The sequence below is a fragment of the Jaculus jaculus genome, chromosome 8 (assembly GCF_020740685.1).
Source record: "Jaculus jaculus isolate mJacJac1 chromosome 8, mJacJac1.mat.Y.cur, whole genome shotgun sequence".
Classification (NCBI taxonomy): Eukaryota; Metazoa; Chordata; class Mammalia; order Rodentia; family Dipodidae; genus Jaculus; species Jaculus jaculus.
Genome location: NC_059109.1, coordinates 4580494 through 4597049, shown reverse-complemented (window position 1 = coordinate 4597049; position 16556 = coordinate 4580494). Strand labels below are relative to the sequence as shown.

At 47.4% G+C, this 16556-nt stretch overlaps 1 protein-coding gene and 1 non-coding gene across 3 annotated transcripts in view; one reads left to right on the top strand and one right to left on the bottom strand.

The window, feature by feature from the left end:
• Window positions 1-3787, top strand: part of Slc26a8 (solute carrier family 26 member 8) — a 63988-nt gene extending 60201 nt beyond the window's left edge. For both annotated transcript variants that reach the window (XM_045156788.1, XM_045156789.1), the window contains one exon: window positions 2795-3787. In XM_045156788.1, coding sequence (XP_045012723.1) covers window positions 2795-3292 — 498 coding nt within the window. In that variant the 3' untranslated portion in view covers window positions 3293-3787. The remainder of the gene's footprint in view (window positions 1-2794) is intronic.
• A 7485-nt stretch (window positions 3788-11272) lies between these two features.
• Window positions 11273-11436, bottom strand: LOC123463244. The gene has a single exon (XR_006638832.1). It is a non-coding gene; the product is annotated as a U1 spliceosomal RNA (small nuclear RNA).
• Window positions 11437-16556: the final 5120 nt, after the last annotated feature.

The window sequence follows — 16556 nt, the reverse complement described above, 5'->3', positions numbered from 1 at the left end:
GAATAGAGAGATGGCTTAGTACTTAACGTACTTGCCTGTGAAGCCTAAGGACCTAGATTCAATTCCCCAGTACCCGTGTAAACCAGATGCACAAGGTGGCGCATTCATCTGGAGTTTGTTTGCAGTGGCTAGAGGCCCTGGCACACCCATTCTTTCCCTTTCTCTATCTGCCTGTTTCTCTGTCTCAAATAATCAAGATATTTTATATGAAAAAAAGAGTTGGCATTGAAATGTGCCAGATTTTTGGCACTTAAGACAGGGAAGACTAGCAGAAAGACCCGTCTATTCTGTGTGTATTAAGTTCAAGATGCCCACTAGCCAGCCAGGTAGAGGGCTGAGGAGATGGTCCGGCAGGGGAGGTGCTTGCTGCATAAACACGGGGGCCTGAGCTCAGATCCCCGGTGCTTAACCAAAAGCCAGGTGTGGTGGCCTGCCCCACCTGTAACACCAGCCCTGGAGACGCAGAGACAGGAGGGTCCTGGGGCTGGCTGGCCAGCTAGTCTAGCCCAATCAGAGAGCCCCAAGTTCAGTAAGAACCATTCTCAAAAAATAAAATAGGTTTAAAACAAGTCCATGAAGCATGCAATGGTTTTTCAATGGTGTGTGATAATAGTGTTGCTCACACTTGCTGTACACTTGTAAACAGTTGTCTTAATGAGCAATGGACTATGTACTAAGCTGAGCTTACCTAATAAAAATCACAACCAAATTCAAAATAAATAAATAAATAAAATAAAATAGGGCTGGAGAGATGGCTCAGTTCTTAAGGCACTTGCCTACAAAGCCTAATGACCTGGGTTTGCTTCCTCAGTACCCACATAAAGCCAGATGCACAAAGTAGTGTATGCATCGGAAGTTTGTTTATAGTGGCTGGAGGCCCTAATGTGCCCATTCTCTGGCTCTCTCCTCTCTGTTTCTCTTTGTGAGCAAATAAATAAATAAATAATTTTTAAAAATTGCCAGGTGTGGTGGTGCACGCCTTTAATCCCAGCACTCGGGAGGCAGAGGTAGGAGGATCGCCGTGAGTTTGAGGCCACCCTGAGACTACAGAGTGAATTCCAGGTCAGCCTAGGCCAGAGTGATATCCTACCTCAAAAAAACAAAAATAAGAAATAAAGTGGAGGGCCAGAGAGATGCTTAGTGGGTAAAGCATTTGCCTGCAAAGCTAAAGGACCCAGGTTCAATCCCCCAGGACCCATGTAAGGCAGATGCACAAGGTAGTGCGTGTGTCTGGAGTTCATTTACAACTGCTGAAGGCCATGGAACATACATTCTCTCCCTCTTTTTCTACCTGTCTCTTTCTCTGTCTCTTTCAAATAAAATAAAAAAATTTTAAAAATTTAATAAGTAAATATGCATATATTTGTGAAAAAATAAAATAAAATGGAGAGTCACTGAAGAAGACACTCGACATTTGACCTCTGGCCTCCACACACATGTGCACCTGTACATACATGTTCCAACAGAGCAAGTAGAAGTGGGCTACAGAGACGGCTCCGCAGTTAAGGCGCTTCCTAGCAGAGCCTGACAATGGGAGTTTGATTCCTCAGGACCCACGTAAAGCCAGATGCACAAAGTGGCACGTGAACCTGGAGTTCGTTTGCAGCAGCCAGAGGCACTTGCATTCTCATTCTCTCTCTTTCTCTCTTTTCTCTCCTTGTAAATAAGCAAATCAAATATTTTTTTTTGGGGGGGGGAGGTAGAGATGCCAAGAATGAAAGTATGTACATGAACTTGCAGTTTGGAGGAAGGCTTATAATCAAGAGTCATTGGCTTACAGGTGATAGTGAAATGATGAGCTAACATAAAATTGCCTGTGGGGAGAGGACAGACGGAAAAAAGAAAGCTCTCAGGTTCAAGATCAAGGGCGTGGGCTGGAGAGACGGCTTAGCAGTTCAGCGCTTGCCTGTGAACCCTAAGGACCCCGGTTGGAGGCTCAATTCCCCAGGACCCACATTAGCCAGATGCACAAGGGGGCGCACGCGTCTGGAGTTTGTTTGCAGTGGCTGGAGGCCCTGGCATGCCCATTCTCTCTCTCTCTCTATCTGCCTCTTTCTCTCTGTCTGTCGCTGTCAAATAAATAAATAAATAATAAATCAAAAAAATCTACTAACAAAAAAATCTAAATGTTAAAAAAAAAAAAAAAGAACAAGGGCATGTCAGCAAAACCATTGGAGCCATCCGGGCTGGGAAGGAAGCAGGAAAAGCAGAAATGCCACGTGGTGAAGGGGAAGATTGGGTTTTGTGGAATGATCCTACAAGGCGGACTCACCAGGCTTTGGAGCTCAAGGCCCAGGCATGGCCGGGACGTGAGAGCTGAGAGCGGGGAGGGGATGGAGGGGCGGGCGGGCGGGCACACATCTGGAATGAAAAAGACACGTGCGTGGCCGGGATGGAACCGCAGTGAGAAGAGTCAGGGGTACAGGTATTGCTAGAGCCAAGGGAGGGCCCCACAGCTGGAGGCAGCGCTGAGCCAGAGGACTTAGGCACTGGGGCCTGGCCAGCGACATCGGAGACAGGACGCTTCGGGGAGTGTTGGCCGAACCGCCGCTGCTTTCACTGCTGCGCGTGAAACCGAGTCTGGCTAGAAAAGCCACAGAGGCTGGAAGCTAGGGTCACCTGAGCCTGCAGAGTAGTGAGTACCCAAGAAACCAGAGGTGAGGACGGGCAGATCTGGGCCAGAAAGGTGTTCTACTCAGCCAGGAACCTTAAGTCCTGTTGTGTTCTGAAGCTTATTATTCCTAAGTTAGCTTTGTTGGACGTTTTAACCCATTCAAATGTGTGTGTGTTTCAGAATGGTAAGATGGGTGGTGACCTAATGAAAAATACCCAGAATGCAAGTCCAGGCTTCATCAAGGCGGAAGAGTCAGAGCTTCGCCTAGACATGGACCCCATGCTGGTGTCAGAAGAGGACAATGAGCTGGACCTGGACTTCAACTTGGACCTGGACCTAGACCGGGACCTGGGCCTCAACCGGTTGACGGACAGTGAGTTAGTGCTGGGCCTGGACTCTGAGCTGGACCCCGAGACCAATAGCCAGTTTGCAGCAGAGCCAAAGCCCAGGCCAGAACTGGAGATGGAGCCCGAGCTCACGATCCACGTGGACCAGAAGCCAGAGAGCCGGCCCAAGAGCAGATCGAGGCTGTGGAGTCAGGGTCCCAGCCAGCAGCCGTCCCTGCCTGGGTACCTTTCCGGGCCTTCCAGCTCGCAGGCTCAGGTCCCACAGACTCTGTCAATGGAGAGGAGACGGCCACCACGTTTGGATTTGCACCCCTCTCAGGGACAACAATGAGAGCTCTTAGAAAGCAAGCTGTCAATAGAGGCAGATGACCTTGGCAAATCCTGGCTGTGGGAAAGGCACCTTTTGTGTGGTTGTGCTACTTAAGACTGGGTTCAAGCCAGCAGCCCTAGCTTAGTGATTCCTGCCCCGTCTGCCTTCCTCCCCACTGGAAGCGGGCATCTCTCTCCCAGGCCGTGTTACTCAATGCGAACAGTTGCTGAGTTCCCTCCCCAGGATCCTCTCCTCTCACTTCCCCAGATGTCCACCAAGGACTTCCTCCCTCAGACCCCACGTCCTGGGGTTTCATTTCCTTTCTCCAGAGAGATGAGGCTCAAATAAAATATGTAACTCTACTCACATTTGGATCTTTCCTACACCACCTCTCTTCCCTGTATCTCATTATTTCTGTGGAGGGCTGGAGAGATGGCTTAGCAGTTAAGGTGCTTGCCTGCAAAGCCAAAGCACCCAGGTTCAATTCCCCAGGACCCATGTAAGCCAGATGCACAAGGTGGCACATGTATCTGGAGTTCATTTGCAGTGGCTGAAGGCCCTGGCATGCTCATTCTTTCCCTCTTTCTCTCTGCATCTTTCTCTCTCTCTGTCTGTCTTTCGAGGAAAGGTTTCACTCTAGCTCAGGCTGACCTGGAATTCACTGCCACCACACCGGGCTAAAAAAAGTATTTTTATTTTATTTATTTGAGAGAGAGAGTACAAGAAAAAAATGCAGCTGGGTGTGATGGCACACACCTTTAATCCCAGCACTCAGGAGGCAGAGGTAGGAGGATCACCATGAGTTCAAGGCCACCCTGAGACTACACAGTGAATTCCAGGTCAGCCTGAGCTAGAGTGAAACCTTTCCTCGAAAAACCAAAATATAAAAATAAAAATAAAAAACCCTTTTTTAATTTTCTTTAATCTATTTATTTGAGAGAGAGAGAAAGAGAGAATGAATGAGCATGCCAGGGCCTCCAGCCCCCTTGTGCATCTGGCTAACATGGGTCCTGGGGAATCCAAACTGGGTCCTTTGGCTTTGTAGGCAAATGCCTTAACCATTAAGCCATCCCTCCAGCCCCATAGAAACATTAAAAAAAAAAAAAGAGTCAGAAGCTCTCTGGGAAGATCTTTTATGGAGACTTTTTCTTTTTTTGACATAGGGTCTCACTCTAGCCCAGCCCAGGCTGACTTGGAATTCACTTTGTAGTCCCAGGCTGGCCTTGAACTCATGGCAGCCCTCCTACCTCTGCTTCCCAAGTGCTGGGACCAAAAGCGTGTGCCACCATGCCTGGTGAGCCCAATTTAAAAAAAAATTGGGGGGGGCTGGAGAGATGGCTTAGCGGTTAAGCACTTGCCTGTGAAGCCTAAGGACCCCAGTTCGAGGCTCAATTCCCCAGGACCCATGTTAGCCAGATGCACAAGGGGGCGCACGCGTCTGGAGTTCCTTTGCAGTGGCTGGAAGCCCTGGTGCGCCCATTCTCTCTCTCTGCCTCTTTCTGTCTGTCTGTTGCTCTCAAATAAATAAATAAAATAAACAAAAAAAATTTTTTAATTAAATTTTTTTTCTTCAAAAAAATTTTTATTAACAACTTCTATGATTATAAAAAAATAATCCCATGGTAATACCCTCCACTTTCCCCTTTGAAACTCCATTCTTCATCATATCTCTTCCCCCTCTCAATCAGTCTCTCTTATTTTGATGTCATGATCCTTTCTTCTTATTATGATGGTCGTGTGTAGGTAGTGTCAGGCACTGTGAGGTCATGGATATCCAGGCCATTTTGTGTCTGGAGGAGCACATTGTAGAGTCCTACCCTTCCTTTGGCTCTTACATTCTTTCCACCACCACTTCTGCATTACACCCTGAGCCTTGGAAGGTGTGATAGAGATACTGCAGTACTGAGCCCTCCGGTCACTTATTTCCAGAACCATGGTGCCTTCTGAGTCATCCCAAGGTCACTGCCATCTGAAAAGAGAAGATTCTCTACCAAAAGTGAGAGCAGCATTAATATAAGGGTATGAACATTAAGAGAAGTGCTTACTGGGCAGTTTGATGAGCATAGTATATACATTTAGCCAGACAGCAGCAGACGTTACACCCCTAGGGCTCATGACTGTTTTAAGTTTTCAGTATCAGGGATGTATTCCCTCCCATGGAGCAGGCCTCCAGTCCAATTAGAGTACAGTTGGTTTTCACCATGACAGACGTGCCACTATTGCACCCATTGGCTCATTTGGCCTGGCTGGCCAATTATAAGGCTTGCAGTGTCCACGGTTGAGAATCTTCACTGGTGTTTTCTCTCTGCCATTTAAGTGCATGCAGAGTGGCTTCTTCCAGCTTTCTGTCAGCTGGAGACCAATTTTTTAAATATAATTTAACTACCTAATATGTGTCCTAAGACATGTATGTAAACCTCCAAAACTATTTAGTCTGTGTATTTAGAAAATACACAAGAATCTTTATCAAATCTAAAAATATAACCTGTGAGCAGTAAAAAAGAGCCAGGTGTGGTGGTGCACGCCTTTAATCCCAGCACTGGGGAGGCAGAGGTAGGAGGATTGCCATAAATTCAAGGCCACCCTGAGACTACAGAGTGGATTCCAGGTCAGCCTGAGCTAGAGCGAGACCCTACCTCAAAAAAAAAAAAAAGAAAGAAAAGAGAGAGAAAAAGAAAGAGATTAAGAAGAAACATGCACTCATGTGAGAGGCACAGCATCTGCTCTGAGCCTCCCCATGGAAAAAAGTTAAGAAGTAAGTGGTGGACTGGAGAGATGGTTCAGCAGTTATGGCACCTGTCTGAAAACCCTATAGACCCAGGTTTGATTCCCCAGTACCCACATGAAGTAAAATGTACAAGGTGGCATATACTTCTGGAGTTCATTTACAGTGGCTAGAGGCCTAGCACGCTCATTCTCTCTACCTGCCTCTCCTCTCTCTCTCTCTCTCTCTTCCTCCTTCCATCTCTCTCTTAAATAATAAATAAATGAATAAATAAATAGATTCTGCACTTGGGAGGCAGAGGTAGGAGGATCACTGTGAGTTCCTGGCCACCCTGAGACTACATATTGAATTCCTGGTCAGCCTGGGCTAGAGTGAGTCCCTACCTCGGAAAACAAACAAAAAGTATGGATTCTGGGCTTAGAGGGTTAGAGTGCTAGCCTTTAAAGCCTAACAACTCGGGTTTGATTCCCATAAAGCCAGATGCACAAAATGACACATGTATCCAGAGTTCATTTGCAGTGGCTAGAGGCCCTGGTGTGCCCATTCTCTCTCTCTCTCTCTGCAAATAAATAAAATAAAATAAAATAAAAAGGAACTCAGGTATGTAAGGGGATTGAAGGGGCCTGACCCAAAATACCAGCCAACCTAGGTAGTGTCCTAGCCTGTGGGGGCAGCAGGGGGCGCTGCCGCCACCGTGGATAAAAATGGATCAGAACAAGGAGTTCCGTTCCTGCCAAGACCAGATGACATCTTCTGGTTCCCTCTTTAGGCTCCTGTCCCTGGCTGAAAGTGTGAGTGCCAGCTCAATTCTGAACACTCAATAGGGCTGGACTAATAAACCTCAAGGTCTTCCCCAGGGGCAACCTCCTCCAGCAAGGATCCCACCTCCCCAAGGCTCCAACAGCTGAGGATAGAACTTGAGGCTTAATCACAATCACATGAGGCTGCGGAGGGCCTTTCACCAGTGACACCTTTCTTTTCTTTTGTGAAGGGGCATGTACTGAGGATTGAGTCTAGAGCCTCAGGCATGCTTTTCTTCCTCTTCTTCCTCTTTTTTTGTTTGTTTTTGCTTTTTGCTTTTTGTTTGTTGTTTTTATTTTTGAGGTAGGATCTCACTCTAGCCCAGGCTGACCTGGAATTCACTATGTGGTCCCAGGCTGGGACTCATGGTGATCCTCCTACCTTGCCTCCCAAGATTAAAGGTCTTGCTAAATTGTCCAAGCTGGCCTTGAATCCTCCTGCCTCAGCGTCTCAAGTAGCTGAGATTGCAAACCTGTACTGCAGGCCTGGCTAAAACCTCGTTTGTTTTTTCTTTTCTCTGTTTTTTGTTTACTTGTTTTGTTCTTGTTTTTTTTTTCGAGGCAGGGTTTCACTCTAGCCCAGGCTGACCTGGAGTTCACTATGTAGTCCCAGGGCGGCCTCGAACTCAGGGCGATCCTCCTACCTCCGCCTCCCGAGTGCTGGGATTAAAGGCGTGCGCCACCACGCCTGGCTTTGAAACCTCATTTCTGACAACACCTGTGGTTTGAACGTGGCTTGGAACAGAATGATGACAAAAGGCACAGCCCACCTCTGATGGCCAGCTGCCAACTAGGACAGAGAGACAGAGACAGAGGGAGGGAGAGAAAACGGGTGACAAGGGCATCTTGCCTCTGAAAACAAACTCTAGACACATTAGCCACATTGTACATCTAGCTGTACATGGGTACGAGGGAACATAACCAGGGACAGCAGACACTGCAAGTGCCTTTAAGTGCTGAGCCATGTCCCCAGCCGGGAGGGGGACAGAATCCCGCCTCGGGACTTGAGTAAACTTTTCATGCATGCTGTCATCAAGGCACCCGTGATCCAGGACCTCAAAGAACTTAGAGAACAGGCTTGTTGGAGCTGTTTGGGACGTACCGACCAATGAACATTTACCAGATGTGCACATAGAAGCTCTTAGCCTGGAGTTTGCTTTCTTTATATCCTGGGAGTGAGGCTGTTGGAGAGGCAAATTTTTGCTGCGCCACGCTGCTCTGGCCGGCATCATTCCCAGCCCTGAGAGTAAGAGCTGGGTGTGTCAGCTCAGGTTACTTGGCACCACCTGGCTGCCCAGGAGCAGAGGCAGGAGCCTGTAATACTGCCTCGGAAGTCACCAGGAGCCACACAGCCTCCTCATTTTCCTCTTCTCCGGCCTCCCCGCCCCCTCCAGCTCCTTGCGCCTAGCTGCCGCCTCTTTTCCAACCAAGCAGAGACCTTTATCCCCTCATCTCCTCACCACGCCACCCAGGCACAGTTCCCTGCGAGAGTCAAGCTTCTATGAAAGGAAGGGAGATCGTGGCTCCTTCCAAAGCAGCTGAGTTCTCAACTCTCCACTGAGATCAGAGATCAAGGGACCCAGGAGGCAGACTTACCTGTTTGGAGAGTGCTAGGTGCCCTTGGGTGTGCCACCTCTCAGACAGGCTGCGCCATCTCCATTTGGCCCTCATGATCCATTCTCCTCCACACCCACCCACCCCAACCAACCTCCTCTGCCCTGCCGGGGTTCAGGAGTCTGGTTTGGAGAGCTACGTCACCCAGGGTCCTTTGCTTTTTTACCTTCCAGTGGGTTTCACCAGCGGAAGCTGTTCTCCTGAGAGGTTGAGAGGAGAAAGCTGTTGGGCGTTTAGTCCTCTGCTGCTGTGTTTGACCAAAGGCATGGCTGTAACTGTCACCAGAGTTGTGAGGGCTGGAGTATCCTCAATACACCAATCAGACAAGTCACCGTGGAAAAGCAGACAGTGGTTTATTCATTCAATGTGGGAAAAGGGACAAAGAGGTCCAGTGACCTCTGCCCCCAGCCACCACCACCACCACGTTATGTCTTGGGGTCCTGACTGGAGGTCAGATTTAGGTTTAAATAGAAGGTCGGAGGTTTGTATAACTAAGCAAGCTGACCTGGCGAAGGAGTGGCTCCTGTGGTAGTTTGCATGCATGTCCCTCATTGACTCAGGTGTTTGATTCAAGCTTATAACTCACCCCTCCGGCAGCCTGGCTGGAGGTGGTATCACCGGGGGCAGATCTTGGAGCCCGGCCCTGCGGTATCTCTGGAGGCGGGCTGATCTGGATTCCAGCCCAAAGGTGTGCAGAGAGGTATGAGCTCTGTGGAATCCTGCTTACTGCTTTTGGGGTTTGCTTTTGGGTTGTTTCTCTCTGCTTGGATATATGGAAACAGCTTCTTCCGTCAGTGATGGAACCGTCCCCATGCACCATGCGATAAGATAAACGCCCCCTTCCTCCCATAAGTACCCTGCCTGGTTTGGATGTCCGTCCCCACAACGTGAAACTATCTTACAACACTACCATCACTGACTCATCATGGGCCTGAGTGTCTTCTGGACCAGTGTCCTTAGAAGAGCTGGGGAGACAGCTCAGGTGGCAATGACACCTGTTGTGCAAGCATGAGGTCATGATTTCAATACCCAGCACCCACATATATACAAGCATGTACACATATCACATACGCGCACACGCACACACACGCAAGCAACAACACCGAAAGCCAGGGTGGTGGCACATTCTGTCACCCCAGCACTGGGGAGGTGGAGACGGGAGAGGCCTGGGCTCACTGGCCAGCCAGTCTAGCCTACTAGAGTTCCAGGCCCGTGAGAGACCCCGTCTTTTTTGGTTTTCGTTTCAAGGTAGGGTCTCGCTCTGGCCCAAGCTGTCCTGGAATTCACTATGTAGTCTCAGGCTGGTCTTGAACTCACATCCATTCTCCTACCTTTGCTGCCCAAGTGCTGGGATTAAAGGTGTGTGCCGCATCCCTGGCTGCCTTAGCATCCCTTGACCTTATCCATACCTCCATTCCACCATTAAGTTCTCTTCTATCGGGGGTGGGGGGGGAGGGAAGGTATTACCATGGGATATTTTTTATAATCATGAAAAATGTTTTAAAAAATTGAGAAAATAAAAAAATAAATTTTTAAAAATCCAAAAAGAAAGAAAGAAAATTTTTTTAAAAAGTTCTCTTCTATCGTCCTTATGCCACGTGTTTGCTGATACTCAGGCCTAGAATATAATTATAAAACATAAATATGGGGCTGGAGAGATGGCTTAGCGGTGAAGCGCTTGCCTGTGAAGCCTAAGGACCCCAGTTTAAGGCTTGATTCCCCAGAACCCACATAAATCAGAAGCACCAGGGGGCACATGCATCTGGAATTTGTTTACAGTGGCTGGAGGCCCTGACATGCCCATTCTCTCTCTCTCTCTCTCTCTCTGCCTCTTTCTCTCTCTGTCTGTGGCTCGCAAATAAATAAATAAAAATAAACAAAACAAAAGAGAACATAAATATATGTTTCCTGTTGCACAAAGCACCTGACCAAAAGCAGCTTGCGAGAGTTTATTTTGGCCTACAGACTCCAATGGCAGGGGGAAAACATGGGCATGAGTGCCATCACACCTGGCTATAAATAGTCTTTTTTTTTGGCTTTTCAAGGTAGGGTCTCACTGTAGCTCAGGCTGGCCTGGAATTCACTGCGTAACCTCAGGGAAGCCTCGAACTCATGGTGCTCCTCCTACCTCTGTCTCCCGAGTGCTGGGATTAAAAGGCATGCGCCACCATGTCTGGTATTAATAGTCTTTTAAGAAGCCAACAACAAGGCTGGAGAGATGGCTTAGTGGTTAAGGTGCTTGCCTATGAAGCCTAAGGACTCATGTTCGACTCTTCAGGTCTCACGTAAGCCACACAGTGACACAAGTGTGCAATGTCACACATGTACACAAAGGGGCGCATGGGTCTGGAGTTTAATTGCAGTGGTTGGAGGTCTTGACACACCAATTCTCTCCCTCTCTCATAAAAGGAAAAGGCCAAAGGCGTGGTGGCGCACGCCTTTAATCCCAGCACTGGGGAGGCAGAGGTAGGAGGATCACCATGAGTTTGAGGCCACCCTGAGACTACATAATGAATCCAGGTCAACCAAAAACAAAAACAAAAAAAGAAGTAAAGGACAGGGAATGTGAGGTGTGAGGATGTGTATTTCCTCCATTTTTTTTTTTTTTTTTTTTTTTAGTATTTTTATTTATTTATTTATTTGAGAGCGACAGACACAGAGAGAAAGACAGATAGAGGGAGAGAGAGAGAATGGGCGCACCAGGGCTTCCAGCCTCTGCAAACGAACTCCAGACGCATGCGCCCCCTTGTGCATCTGGCTAACGTGGGACCTGGGGAACCGAGCCTCGAACCGGGGTCCTTAGGCTTCACAGGCAAGCGCTTAACTGCTAAGCCATCTCTCCAGCCCTTTTTTTTTTTTTTTCAAGGGAGAGCGCGAACGCAGTCCCCCACTACCACAAATTATGCAGTCGAGTTTCCCGCATTTGGGGAAATCGCAGGGGTCAGCACATCTGGAGTGCAATGGATAAGCCTCGCCCTGGGAAAACCACCTTCGTGATCATGGTATCTCCCCTGCCAGGTAAGTATTATTTCCTCCATTTTAAGTGAGCAAATTTCAAAAATGTCCAAGAAGTCTGATGGAAGATCCAAGAACTATCTTCAAAAGTTAGTCACTTGAGAAGAAGGGGATCATCTCAGAAATTAAATTCTGACCCATGAGCACCCAGAAACACAATGGCCCATGCTCTGAGCAATTTCAGTTTTAAAAGGATTTGCAGAAAAACAGCTGGGGAAGGAGGCTTGCACACTTAAGAGGCAACAAATAAACGAATACCAAAAACAGCTTCTCTGTCTTGTCATGTATGTCTCAGGCTGGCCTAGAACTGGCTATAGTCACCTGGAGCCGGGCGCGGTGTCGCATGCCTTTAATCCCAGCACTCAGGGGGCAGAGGTAGGAAAATCGCCATGAGTTCGAGGCCACCCCGAGACTACATAGTGAATTCCAGGTCAGCCTGAGCTAGAGTGAGACCCTACTTTGCAAAAACAACAACAACAAAAAACCCCAATCAACCAACCAAACAAACAAAAAAGGAACGCTCTGGAACTTCTGATCCTCCTACTTCTACCTCCTCAATTTTGGGATTTCAGTCGTGCACCATCACACCTGTATTTTTAAAAATTATTTTTTTAATTTTATTTATTTGACAGAGAGAAACAGGCAGATAGGTGTGTGGGGGGGGAATAGGTGTGCCAGGGCCTTCAGCCACTATATGTAAACCAACTCCAGACACAGGCACCACCTTGTGCATCTGGCTTACGTGGGTCCTGGGAAATTGAGCCTCAAGCTTTGCAGGCAAATGCTTTAACCGTTAATCCAACTCTCCAGCCCCACACCTGATTATATGTAGTGCTGGGGATCAGACCCAGGGCTTCATGCCTATTAGATAAACTCCACCCTCAGTCCCAATAGCTACTACCAGTGAGTAATTTGCAGAATAATTTCTAGAAAGGTAAGGTCCAGAAAAGCAAGCTCTGCGAACTTGGAATGGTGATCTTTAAAAATACATACATATACAGATATGTGTATATATATATATATATTTATTTATATATAATATTTTGTTTTATTTATTTGACACAGAGAGAGAGAGAGAATGGGCGTGCCAGAGCCTCCAGCCACTGCAAACAAACTCCAGATGCATGTGCCACCTTGTACATCTGGCTTACATAGGTCCTGGGGGATCAAGCCTTGAGCCGGGGTCCTTAGGCTTCATAGGCAAGCACTTAACTGCTAAACCATCTCTCCAGCCCTGTCTAGCCCCTTTTTTCTTTTTTTGAGGTAGGGTCTCACTCTAGCCTAGGCTGACCTGGAATTCACTATGGAGTCTCAGGGTGGCCTCGAACTCACGGTGATCCTCCTACCTCTGCCTCCTGAGTGCTGGGATTAAAGGCATGAGCCACCACTCTATTTGAGTTTACTGTCTGGTGGGCAGTTCTTTTTCATTCCCAGATTCTTTTTTTCCCCTCAACATTCTCTGGTAGACCATCATGGGTATTCTGTGCCAGCATAGTCCTCAAGACCCTCAGACTCCAGGGCTGAGCTTTCTGTCTCGACCCTCCTTTGAGTCTCAAATTTAAAGCAGTTCCCCCTGCTCTCCCCCTCCACCCCGAGGTAGGGTCTCACTCTAGCCCAGGCTGACCTGGGATTCACTATATAGTCTCAGGGTGGTCTCGAGCTCCTGGGCGATCCTCCTACCTCTGCCTCCCGAGTGCCACCACGCCTGGCAGTTAGTTTCTTTCTTTTTTTTTTTTTTTGTTTTTTTCTTTGTTTTCTTCAACAGGTGCTGTTTTCTTTCACAGTGTGCCCTGAAATGCTATTATTCAGGTCCCATGCAACAGATATTAATTACCTAAATTTCGAATTTGGCAAACCCGCCTTTCCGGCCTCGGCCTCGCCTAGTTCATCTTGTCTCTTCAGTCATTAGCAGCCCCAGCCCCCACCCTGTCTTGTGCCTTTTTGCTCAATTGATTGTCACATTCAGGAATGCCTGACATCTCCTTCCCCACCTATGGAAATCCTGCATGTTTCCCAACACCCACACCAAAAGCTACCTCCTCCCTGGCTAGAAGTAAATGGCTGACTTGGTGCAATGAGGGCCGGGGAGAGAGGACGTGCTTGCTTCCTGCTCTTACACTCTCCTCTTCCTTTGCAAGGCAATTGATTTTTGGTTCTCCTCCACTGGAGCCCCACTTCTTTTAGAGTAAGGATCTCCAAAGTTTCTACCCATGCAGATGCAGGCACAGGAATAGACCATATAACAGGTTTCAGTCAACCACAAAGTTCGCATATAACGCCAATCCCAAAGATTATAGCACCTAGTGATTTTTATTTTTTTTTTTAGGTAGGGTCTCATTCTAGCCCAGGCTGAACTGGAATTCATTATGTAGTCTCAGGGTGGCTTCGAACTCACAGAGATCCCCTTACCTCTCTTCCTCCCAAGTGCTGGGATTAAAGGAGTGCACCATCAAGGCTGGCTAAAAGACTGTTTTATAACGTGTGAAAAGCGCAGAAAATTTGAACTTTGGTGCCTATAAGCAAATTTCAAGAGAAACATAGATGGCCCATATTTTCTATGACTTTAGAAGTAATTTCATTTGTTTGTAAGCAAAGAAAGATAGGAGACAGACAGAGTGAATGGGCACACCAGGGCCCCCAGCCACTGCAAACTGACTCCAGATGCATGTACGCTTTATGCATCTGGCTTTCTGTAGGAACTGGTGAATTGAACTCAGGTGGTCAGCCTTTGCAGGCAAGCGCTTTAATTGCTGAGCCATCTCTTCAGTCCTAAGACTGTTTTTGAGTGAGGACAGAACAAAGAGAGGAGATTCAGATTTGACTTTGAGGCCCATATCAGAAACAGGTTGCTGACCTTGCTTTATGGTAGGGCTTGATGGTTGAATCATCGGGTTGGGACACCAAGATTCTCAGTACAACCTTCCCAAGTTTTAATTGCTGTGTAATAGAAATAATAACTACCTTGGCCTTTAAATTGTCATCAATATCAAGTGAGAGAATGCACCTAGGACAGTCTAAAAACATCCTATGAACTTTATCATGTACTGAAAATAAAAAGAGAGTGGTATAATCAAAAACAAGCTTTTTTTTTTTTTTTTTTTGGAGGAGGGGTTGAGGTAGGATCTCACTCCAACCCAGGCTGACCTGGAATTCCCTATGTAGTCTCAGAGTGGCCTTGAACTCACAACGATCCTCCTACCTCTGCCTCCTGAGTACTGGGATTAAAGGCATGTGCCGCCACGCCCAGCAAAACAAGCATTTAAATTTTTTTTGTTTATTTGTATTTATTTATTTGAGAGCAACAGACAGATAGAGAGAATGGGTGTGCCAAAACCTCTAGCCACTGCAAATGATCTCCAGATACATGTGCCACCTTGTGTATCTGGCTTAAGTGGGTCCTGGGGAACTGAACCTGGGTCTTAGGCTTCACAGGCAAATGCCATAACAGGTAAACCATCTCTTCAGCTCCCTATTCTTTTTTATTCTTATTTTTATTTTTGTTGTTTATTTTTATTTATTTATTTGAGAGTGACAGACAAAGAGAGAAAGAGGAAGACAGATAGAGAGAGAATGGGCGTGCCAGGGCCTCCAGCCACTGCAAATGAACTCCTGAGGCATACACCCCCTCGTGCATCTGGTTTTCGTGGGTCCTGGGGAACTGAGCCTCAAACCGAGGTCCTGAGGCTTCATAGGCAAGGGCTTAACCGCTAAGCCATCTCTTTAGCCCCTTATTTTTATTTATTTTATTTTTTGGTTTTTAGAGATAGGGTCTTACTCTAACCCAGGCTGACCTGGAATTCACTATGTAGTCTCAGGGTGGCCTTAAACTCACGGCAGTCCTCCTACCTCTGCCTCCCGAGTGCTGGGATTAAAGGCGTGTGCCACCATGCCCGGCTCCCTTATTTTTATTTTTAAGGCAGGGTCTCACTCTGGCTCAGGCTGACCTGGAACTCCTGGCAGGCTCCTACCTCAGCCTCCCAAATGCTGTGTGAGCCATGGGGTCTGGCCGAAGCTTTTACTTTATTTTTCAAAATTTATATTTTTGCAAGCAGAGAGATAGAAAAGAGACATGTAGAGAGAATGGGTACACCAGTGTCTCCAGCCACTGCAAACAAACTGCAGATGCCTGCACCACTTTTTGTTGTTAGCTTTACATAGATACTGGGGAATCGAACTTGGGCTGTTAGGCTTTGCAAGCTAGTGCCTTAACTGCTGAGCCATCTCTCCAGAAGCTTTTACTTTTTCGTTTTTTCTTTCCCTTATTTCCAGGTAGGCTCTCCCCTAGGTTGACCTGGAATTCACGATCTCGTCTCAGGGTGGCCTGGAACTCAAGGCAATCCTACATCTGGTTCCCAAGTGTGGGATTAAAGACAGGTGTCAGCATAGGGCTATTTACTTTTTAGTTCTTTTTAAAAAAAATTTTTTTTTGTTTTTTCGAGGTAGGGTCTCACTCTAGCCCAGGCTGACCTGGAATTCATTATGGAGTCTCAGGGTGGCCTCAAACTCACGGCAATCCTCCTACCTCTGCCTCCTGAATGCTGGGATTAAAGGTGTGCGCCACCATGCCCGGCGGCCATTTACTTTAAAAAATATATATTTTTTATTTTTCTTTATTTGAGAGAGTGAGAACTAGGCAGGGGGAGGGAGCAGAGAGAGAGAGAGAGAGAGAAAGAGAAAGAGAGAGAGAGAATGAATGGGAGTGCCAGGGCCCCCAGCCTCTGCAAATGAACTCCAGATGCGTGTGCCCCCTTGTGCATCTGGCTTACGTGGATACTGGGGAGTCCAACCTGTGTCCTTTGGATTTGTAGACAAGTGCCTTAACCACTAAGCCATTTGTCCAGCCTCATCATTTACTTTTAAAAAATTCCTTAAATTAATTAATTTGGGAGAGAGTGTGAAAGATGTAGAGGTGGGGGGGGGAGAAGAGGGAGGGTGGGCGTGCCAGGGCCTTCAGCCACTGCAAACTCCAGATGCATGTGCCACTTTGTGCATCCGGCTTACATGGGTCCTGGGGAGTTGAAACAGGGTCCTTTGACTTTGCTGGCAAACCACTAAGCCATCTCTCCAGCCCGGGAGATTTTACTTTTTTTTTTTTTTGGTTTTTCGAGGTAGGATCTTGCCCTATCCCAGG